Source organism: Camelus bactrianus, chromosome 31, assembly GCF_048773025.1.
Source record: "Camelus bactrianus isolate YW-2024 breed Bactrian camel chromosome 31, ASM4877302v1, whole genome shotgun sequence".
NCBI lineage: Eukaryota > Metazoa > Chordata > Mammalia > Artiodactyla > Camelidae > Camelus > Camelus bactrianus.
The window spans coordinates 20,366,842-20,376,437 of record NC_133569.1 but is presented as its reverse complement, the minus strand read 5'-3'; the positions used below and the strand labels follow the sequence as shown (position 1 = coordinate 20,376,437).

Sequence of the window (9,596 nt, the reverse complement as noted above, 5' to 3'; positions counted from 1 at the left end):
GTTATCTTGGGCAAGCCACACGAACCCCAAGCCTCTGTGTCCTTACCCATGAAGATGGGGGTTCCCCGTCCTGACACTTAGAAGGGGGTCAATAAATGTTAGGTCTTGCACCCCGAACAGGGATCACCACGTTGCAGAGCTGGAAGGATGCCCAGAGGTCAGCCAGCCTGGGGCTTCTCAGACTATGATGTGCACAGAATCACCAGGGGATCCTGTTAACTGGCGGATTCCTGATGCAAATCCACAACCACCCCTGGATCTCACTCTGAGAAGCAGGGACCTCATGCAAAAGCTCTGTACAGGTGGGATTCTGAGCACAGAGGTGGGCCCTGGCCGGGCCCAAGTCTGTGGGCCCCTTGGGGTGGGGATGAGGGGGTTGCTGCCGTATTGAATGGCATTGGCCTCCCTCTCTTCATTTTCAAAAGTGTGCTCACTCTGTGCCCTCTGCCTGCCCAGCTCAGGTCTGAGTAGGAAAATATGAACAAGCAGCAGCAGCGAGTTCTGGACTAGAGCTGGAATTCAGGCAAAGGAAAGGAAAAAGGGAGAAGTCAGGGAAATAAACAGGGTGGCTTCTGTTGGCTCCAGCTAGGGCTGGCTCTAGAATTTCACTCTGTCCTCATCCAGGACTTATATAGCACTGGGAACAGATCCACAGACTCGGAGCGGGAAGGGACATTAGAGGTCCCGGCTGATGTGGCCCAGCTGGCCTGACATCATGCAGCTGTTCAGAGGCACCGCAGGGCTGAGAGGCCAGGTCTCACGACTCACTAGATCTCTCATCTCCACACCCACTGTCTTCCTAGAGATATTTAAACTATATCCTGGCATTTAAAATGTATTTCTAAGTGAACTCAGAGTCCAACAACTGCAGAACCCCTAAGCAGCCTGCAGAACAAGAACTTGCTGTGATGTTTCCAAATGTTAGAGATGCTGGAGACAAGAAAGAGAAGGGGTCCAGGGAAGGTGGGGTGGGCCAGGGCCACTGGGAGTGGAAAATGGGTCAGCAGACGTGGAGGGGTCAGTGTGGCAGGCTCGACTCCCTCCAGCTTGGGAGAACCCCGCCCCCGGGACTGTGTGGACTCTCGGCCGTCTCTAAGTGACCCGGTGATTCTGAATCTCATCCCCAAGCTGGAAGTCAGGCGGGGCAGCCTGGTGGCGATGGAGGGGAGGGCTCACCTGTGGCAGTCATGCCAGATCCAGGCGTGGCGGCCGTTCTTGGGTCGGAAGTCGGACTGGCCGTTGTTGTGGATCTGGGAGGAGAAGCGCAGAAGCCGCCGGTAGCCGGTGGTGGGGTTGGTCTGGGCGGCCGAGGCCGACAGGCAGTTCTCCTCCATGGCGCACTGGAGCATGAACATGGGCCGGTCCTCCAGGTACGTGCTCTGCTGCACTATCTCCGCATTGAGGACCAGGTCAGGGGCGGCTGGGAGGGCAGACACGGTGTTCAAACAAGGCCAGAGACCCCGCGCCCCTTCCCAAGTGTGTTAGTTCTGATTCCCGAGCTGGGACTAGTCTCCACCCCTGCCGAGCACCACCGACCGGAACTGGCTCATGGTCACCCCGTCCAGGTCACCCTCCTTGCAGATCGCTACCCTCAATCCCTGGTCTCCTCCTCGGGGAGTCCTCCTGGACGCCTCTGCAGACCTCAGTGCACATGGGCAAAATGTTTTGACAGCGGTCCAATCTGGGTGATGGGCATGTGAGGCTTCACTGTATTATTCTACTTATGGGTGTCTTGAGATTTTCCATAATAAAAAGCAAACAATAACAACGAAATTGTGCTACCCAGAGAGACAACACTCTTACTGACTTGATGTGATTCTTCTGGGAACAATACAAATATATTTTCCAACGTGTGTAATATTGTGTGTAGATTTACAGTCTGCTAATATTCTTTCCCTTAAAACACATATTGACATATTTCCTTGTTAATAAATATCCATTACAACATCAATTGCATGGCTACATACTACCTAATTCATAACCCTATTCCATTCTTTTAGCTACATGGGTTGCTCGGAACATCTCACAGTTAAAGATAAAGCTGTGATAAACAACCTGTAGTAAATCTGTGTATGTAACTTTCATTATTTCTTTAGAATATATTTCCATAAGTGAAGTTGCCAAGGGGCAGGGTTGCATACTTTCAAGGCTCTGATGTATATCAGGTTCTGCCAGTTTCCACTGGCACTGTGGCTCTGGGCAAGAATTTTCCCCCAGGTGCCTCTTTCAAAACAAGCATGATTTGCTCAGTCACCACATTGCACACAACAGGTGTGAAAAACAAATCACTAGTGGCTACAACCTATGTTTACTAAACAACTGTATTAGGAAGATCAGCTTCTTTACCAAAGGACTGACTGTAAGTTTCCCTTTAAAGTCCGAGTCCATTGAACATTTCCAGTGCACTTCAATTCACAAAAATGTTTCCTATGAATCATTTACAAGACCCATCCATCTTTTGTCTTCTGACCGGTTGCTGTAAATTTCTGAAGTGAGAAAGCGTACGAGAGCTTTGCTTCACCTCAAGCTTGCCAGGCCTGGAGTACTCCTCACCTGCCTGCGTCCCCTTCCCACCAACCCCAGGCTGCATGTGGGGCGCCAGCAGCCACCAGAGAGCAAATCCACCTGCAGGGACTGGGTGTGGAACCACCGGGGAGTGAAAAAAGGCTCACGGATGGAATGAGGGGTTAGGGAGGGGAGACAAATCAGGAGGCTCCCATCTGCTAAGAACGATTTCCTCTTGGAGGGCACACACTGGGATGCAGCGTTCTGGCGCTGAGTGTTCTGGGCCCACTTTAATGGAGAGTGTTGTAAGTCTCTTATTTGTTATCTGTACACTGGTCAGCACTCAATGGACAGACCCTCTGCCTACCTGAGCTGGGCAGAGGGGTCTCCACTGGGCCCTCCTCTTTCTGAGAAGAGGCCAGCTCTACCTCCAGCTCAGGAGTCTTAAGGTAACATGGCCTTGACTTAGCTGGAAGCCCACTCTCAGCACCTGTCGTGGAATGGAGCCTTGACCTCCCTAACACCCAGAACACCCACCAGAAGCTCATTGGAGGCACGCATTCATCCACCCATCTTTCAGGTATTAGGAGCCCTGTGCTAGGCTCTCTGGATGGCTAACAAGGCAGACCTTATACTCTAGCAGGAGAGGCAGACAGAGTGCATATTAACCACTTAATTACAACTGCAGCCAGTGTTTGAAGGAGAAATATGGAGTCAGCTGGGAGTTATAACAGGGGACCCAAACTGGGGAGACTTCTTTGGAGGCAGTTACATTCTAGTTGTTTCCTGGAGGAGGAGCAAATTAAAGGAAACAGCTCTAAGATGCTAATCTAAGTAGCATGTGCGGAGCCCCGAGACATAAGGAGGACCAAGGTCCCTGTGGTTAGGACACTGCGGAGGGGTGGGGCTTGGAAGGTGACCTGAAATCAGGCTGGATAACATGTGCGCGTGCAAGTTCCTGTGTTCATTTAAGTGTGGTGGGAAAGTCTGGACGGGGTTGGAAGAGGAAGGAACACGAGTGAGGGGAACCAGCGCTGACTCTGGCCTCAGGGAGGGAAAGCAATTGGAGGTGCCAGGGAAGAGCCTCTGTGGTAATGCGGTGTGGACAATGGTCATCGGGATACAGGCAGGGACAGTGCAATGGAAGGAGGTGGAGGGAGTGGAGAAAACACGGAAAGGTAAAAATCCAGGTGGACTGACCATGGTGGATGCGATGAGGAAGAGGGAGAGCATTCAGGGAGGACTTGCAGATTTAGGGAGCAACAGGTTGCATGAGAAAAAGCAATTACAAAGGGTTGTGTGAAGAATGTACTTTATCCTTCTGAATAAAGTATTAAGCCAGATCAGCGTTCCTGGCCCAAATGGCTCTTGCACCCCTGCAGACTTTAACTGACGTCTTTAGCTGAAGCTAAGGGGTTCTCTGAGCAGTAGTCCCATGAAAGTCATGTTTGGTCTGCTGTGAGGATGTGGGGGGCATTGTTTATTTCATAACTCTCAGCCCTCATAGTGAGAAATTCTCTTTGATCTCAGTATCCAGAATAGTGGGCTCCTTTTGACTCATGGGTTTGTTTCTATCTCATGTATTATATTATTGACCAGGTTTCTCTCTTCCCTTTGGCTGCCAGGAAGCTCACTGTAAAATTACAATAGTGAATGTATAGGACTCTATAGCAGTACATGTCTAGGATTTTATAGTACATATTTTTAATTAACCTCTCTCTCGGCTCCAATTTGAGCCACTACCTTTTTGCCAATACCTACTTTTCTTTCCTCTGCTTTTATCTTATGCTACCTTGAGTTTTGTTTAGGTTTATATTATCTTAATTTTCTTTTGGAAAAAAACCTGATATATTATAAATATAAATAAGTTGTTAAGCCAGAAAAGGGCTCCTGGCAGTGGTGAGACAGCTTCCCTCTGCTCCGATGCTCTCCCCTTCAGGGTCTAGTAAGTTCGTGCTCTTTCCTCTCAGGCAGAATGCGACAGCTTGTGACGGCTGCCTGGAGAAGCTCGTGCTGGAGTTCAGAGTTCTGCCTTACAAGGGTTAGGAAATGCAGAGTGGGTCTAAAGGGGTTGATGGGAGAACTGAAGTGATGGAGTTCAGGTTTAATCCTCTCCCTAGTTCTCCATGATGACAAACGGCAGAGCATCGTGCTTTTTAAGCACTTGCGTGTAGTCACATCTAATTTCCAGTTCCTAGGAAAAACAGCAGCGACTGTAGATCATAGCAGTTAACCAACTTTGCCAAGATCAGCTAATAAGTGGCAGGCAGGGTCTGGTCTGGAGTTCTCTGGCCGGACTCTGCGCCTCTCCCACCTCCCAGATTCACAGGGGAATCATTTGATAAGGCAAGGGGTGGGGACCTAGAGAATCGCATGCCCACAAGGCTGTCAGCCAGTTTTCTCAGCATGGAACCGAACTGCCCTGAGCCGGTCATTCTGAATCCTGGTGGGGAGCTTTTCCTTCTCCATTGTCAAGGATTCCCAGGGAGTCACTAGGAGGCTGAATCACTCCAGGTGTGACAACTGGAAATGAGCTGTGGAGCAGGGTGGAAGGAAGGAAGAGCACGTGTTCCGGGCTCCATCTGCTAACCCAGAGCCACGCTCCGAGGAAGTGTTATCCGCCTCATTAACGGATAAGAACAAGCTCTTAGTCACTTAATTCACCCAAGGCCACTTAAATAGTCTATAGTGGCCCTGCATTTGAACCCAAGGCCCCCAGACACCCACGTCCTCCGTCCTGCCTTCCTCTCCGCTGCCATCAGGCAAGATTCCAGGGCTGCGGGTGGGGGTAGCCCTGGCTGCACCCCCTCCACCCCGGCCCTGACTCTTCTCACTTCACAAGAATCCACCTCTGCTTTCCTCTTTTGCTGGGCTCATGACAGAGGCCCTGGAACCTTGCAAGGAATAACCAGTGAGACTCTGGTCCCCTCCCAGAACCTGGCAGGGAGGGTGGGCTATGACCCCCAGGAGCTCTCACTTTCTGAGCAGGCGACTCCAGCTCCATACTGCACCCCGCCCTCAGGGCAGGTCACATCCTCCCCGTCGTGGCGGCAGTGCGCCAGGGACAGCTCCGTTCCCGAGCACTTCACTCCGCTCATGACCACCTTGTTGGCGTAGATATTTCCATGCCAATACCAGGTCTCCTGGATGAATTGACAAAAGAAATGGCCAGTACATCACCTTGAATTGTCACTTTCCCATAGACTATCAACTTGCAGCCTCACAAAAATCCCAAGGCTTTCTGAGCCCATTTCTCAGATGGAGACAACTGAGGAACAAAGAGTCACTTACCCAAGTCATGCAGTTTGTTGGTGGCAGCGTGAGTGAGTGAGACCCTCACACTTGGATTCTGCCATTCTTCCCCTTTGGAAAGCACAGCTAAGGTTGTGCTCAATGCTGTGGGTCTAGAATGGCACTCGTGTTGCCTGCTCCCTCACCCTGAGCCTGGGGCAGACATTACTAATCAATCATAGCACTCTCTCCTCTAAGCCTGAATGTGCTCGCAGGAAGACATTACCAATTTGATCAGAATTGGCAGGAGAGAGGAATTCTATTTACATATGTCAATAGTTCTGTATTCATACATCTCATTGGTTCTGTTTCTCTAGAGAGAACTGACTACATACCCCTCATCCTCTAAAGAAAACTGGGGCAGTCAGGGGCAGACTTGGGACTGACGTTAGGGGCAGGGCATTTCACAGCCCCAGCTGAGGCCCAGGCGTCTTGGGAATGAGCTGACAAGGAAAAAGAATAGCCAGACAGCCACTCTGTTGTAATGAGCACTGTTTTTCTATTCTCCTTGGAGAACCAGAGAGTGCCATGGCTTGTCATAAGCAGTATTAGCAGAAACATTTCATTGCTCTGGGAAGCTAGGCCCCCAGAGGGCACAGGCCCCGGTATCAAAGGCCTGCCTCTTCTGGATGCTGAGGTGAGGAGCCAGAGGACAGCCCCTGCTCAGGGCTCAGTGCCTACCCTGCACCCGGCCAGCCCGCAGCAGGCAGTCAGGCTCAGCAGGGCTGCCTGAGATCTCCACATCTCAACCTACGAAACCCGTTTCCCAAGCAGGGCCACCCGGGGCACAGGGGCTGGAGTCAGGGTTAGCGAAGCAAGACAGGGGCTCCAGACATTTTCCTGTTCTGTGAGAAGCTTAAGGAAAGTGTTTAGAGTCAGGCTACTGAGGACCTGGGACTGTTCATTCCCTGTCACAGGGAGGCAAGGAAGGGGGGCTGCTTTGCCCCAGATTTATGCAGCCAGCTGGCGGGGGTACAGCTGGGAGCAGACCCCAAGCCTCCCGGCTCCTGTTCCTCCTGCCCCCAGCCTCTTTCTGACGATGTTCTCTCACGGTATAGGGTCCAGAAAGCAATGATTTTTGAAGCCAAAGTGCTAATCGTCTTTCTTCTGCTGCCTTCCAGGAGCAGAAACTTAGCTGAGTCCTCCTCTTTAAGGAAGGCCCAGCGGGAGGCAGGTTCGACAGCTGTGAAAGGGCCCTGGAGGAGGCTCGGGGATTTACCAGCCAACCAGTGGGAGAACGCGTGAGCGTGGACACTGCGGGGAAGCATGTTCTGGGCAGAGGGGCCTCCCAAAGGAGCGAGCTAAGGCGTCTGGGGTGTTGGGTTGGAGGTCTCCACTGCCCCATAGGACTGGGAAGCTTCCCTCTGCAAAAGGCACACCAGGATGAGCCCCGGGCCTCAGGACAATCCCAGCAAGCAGAGCTGGCACAGTGAAACCAGAGTCCAGGGGTTCATTCTGCAGCGGGGAGACAGAGGCCAGAGTGCGGGTGGCCCACCCAAGGACTCGGCCATGGGGGCGGAGTGGAGGCCCGGGTGAGGTTCCTGCCTCTGAGCCCATGGCTCTCCACCTCCCAGGGATCATGGAAGATGGGGGCTGACTGGAGATGGGCAGGGTCAGACTGGATGGAGGGTTTAAGGCCACGGTGTCTCACCTGGAAGGCGTTGCTGGCGAACCCCAGGCCCAGCTGCCGGCAGACCACCATGGCCTCCACAATGCCCCAGTTCTCACCACACACCATGCCCCACACGAGGGACCCGTTCCTCTCCACCAGCACCTCCACCCGGCCCTCGTAGGGGTTTCGGCCCCCGTTCAGGCGCAGCTGTGGAGAGAAAGGAAGGCATGGTCACCAGGAGGGGAGGGAGGGTTGCTGCCCCCACCATATTGCCTTCAGTCCCAATGTCCCCAAGGTGGGGGGTCCTGCCTGTGACACAGATTCACCAGCATCACTGAGAGCCTACTGTGTGCCGGCATCGTGCCCAGCATGGTCTTGGGTCCCCTCCCCTGCCTCACTGCAGGCATCCTGGGGCCCTAGAAGACTCTGCAGCCAGGAGACCCACTGACCCCCCTAAGCAGCACAGAGGAATCTGCTCTGCTCCCCATGAGCCCACCAGCGGGGCGCTGCCCTTAGATCAGACACTTGGAAGGATGCGACTCAAGGGACTTTAAAATGGTAGAACCCCCCAACTCCTTCCTGGGTCCTTCTCTCCTGGCCACACCCTCTGCTCGCTGGTTCCAGCTCCTGATGGCATCTCCTCCCACAGCACCCCCTGCTGTCCTCTCCAGCAGAACTCTCTTCTGAGACCCAGACAGCCAACTGCCTCCTTGACAGTCCCACTTGGCACCCTGGAGACCCCAAATCTAACTTGCCCGCTTTTCCCTCTCCCCTTAAACCTGTGCTCTATTTCAGCTAAAGCCACTACCATCTGTCCCAGGCGCCGCAAACTTTCCATCAACATTTCAGGCCCGTGGGCCGGCTGCCCTGTTTTACCACGTACTGTGAAAGCAGAGATGATGAGCTGTAAATGACTGGGCACGGCCGTGTGCCAATAAAACCACATTTACAAAAACAGGCAGAGGGATGGGTTTGGCCCACAGGCTGTAGTTTGCTGATCCCAAATCTATTCCGTTAGACAAGCCAGAAATCTAGGAGCGATCTTCAGCATCGCCCTCTCTCTTATCCCCCACATCCTGTCAAAATCTTCCTCCGTGGATTTCATCTCCCAAGTCTCTCTCCGATCCACCCCCTTTGCTCCACCCAGCTCCATCCCCGCCCCCTCCTCCCAGGCACCATCACCTCTGCCTGAGCCAGACCTCCTCCTGCCTCCCCTCTTTTCATCCACCAACACTCCCTACACATCTCCTTCTTAGCATTCCTGACAATTATAATTAAGCTAATTTGCAATTCGTCGTCTGTCTCCTCTGCTAGAATGTAAGCTCCAGAGGGCGGGGCTGTGTTTGCCTTTCCCCTGGTTTACTGTGCCATCGATAAACAAGACAGCACCTCCCAAAGACGCAGGTATGCCACGCGCAGTTTGGGAATGGATGAACATACACTCAGTCTTACAGAATGAACGCCCAGCCCAGCTTACATGAGCCCAAGCAGGGAGATCTGGCATTTGGGGAAGGGTTCTGAAAATGAATCCCTTAATCCAAATAACTTACCCTGCTTCCCTTTACACTGCTAGCAGTTCATTCCTTCAAGATAAGGTGTCACACTTCCAGGAACCCTCAGCTGTTTGTTTGCCCGTTCTTAGCAACGGCAGGACGCCTAAAGCACAGGTCTTAATTCCTCTGGATTTAGGGGCTGGGCGGGTGCGTGAGGTCAGCCCACAGACAGACATGCCAAGGGCAGCCATGATACTAGGCGACCTCCAGGGCTGTTGAGCGGATGCATTCAATGAGACGGTTCAGGTAGAGTGGGTACAGTGAGAAATACTTGAGAAATACTAGACATTGTCACAGCAATGATCATCTTTAGGGTGGGAGTCCCATCAGAAAGCAAACCTCTCTCCAGAGGAGCTAGAAGGGGTCATAGCCAGCAGGAAGGGGGCTGGCCTTCGGGAGGCCTCTGGGCTGAGCCCGCGGTGAAGGTGGGCCCTGGACACTGGATATGGACTGTGCATTACACATGACTAACATATTTTGGGGCCTCTGTGAAAACACAAACAACTAAGATGTGCAGAGCCATCAAGAAAGTCCTAGAAGGGCCTAAGCCTCAGCAGGAGGCAGGCTACCCAACTCCAACATTCAGAGGAAGGCCAGCAGCCCAGGGGCAGGGTGCGCCTTCAACCCATTCCCGG

At 52.7% G+C, this 9,596-nt stretch overlaps 1 protein-coding gene across 2 annotated transcripts in view; it reads right to left on the bottom strand.

The window, feature by feature from the left end:
• LOXL2 (lysyl oxidase like 2) overlaps positions 1 to 9,596 on the bottom strand; it is an 89,639-nt gene that overhangs the window by 11,529 nt on the left and 68,514 nt on the right. For both annotated transcript variants that reach the window (XM_010954969.3, XM_074355625.1), the window contains 3 exons: positions 7,448 to 7,615; positions 5,483 to 5,648; positions 1,177 to 1,420 (listed from right to left, as the gene is read on the bottom strand). In XM_010954969.3, the coding sequence (XP_010953271.3) occupies positions 1,177 to 1,420; positions 5,483 to 5,648; positions 7,448 to 7,615 (578 nt within the window). The remainder of the gene's footprint in view (positions 1 to 1,176; positions 1,421 to 5,482; positions 5,649 to 7,447; positions 7,616 to 9,596) is intronic.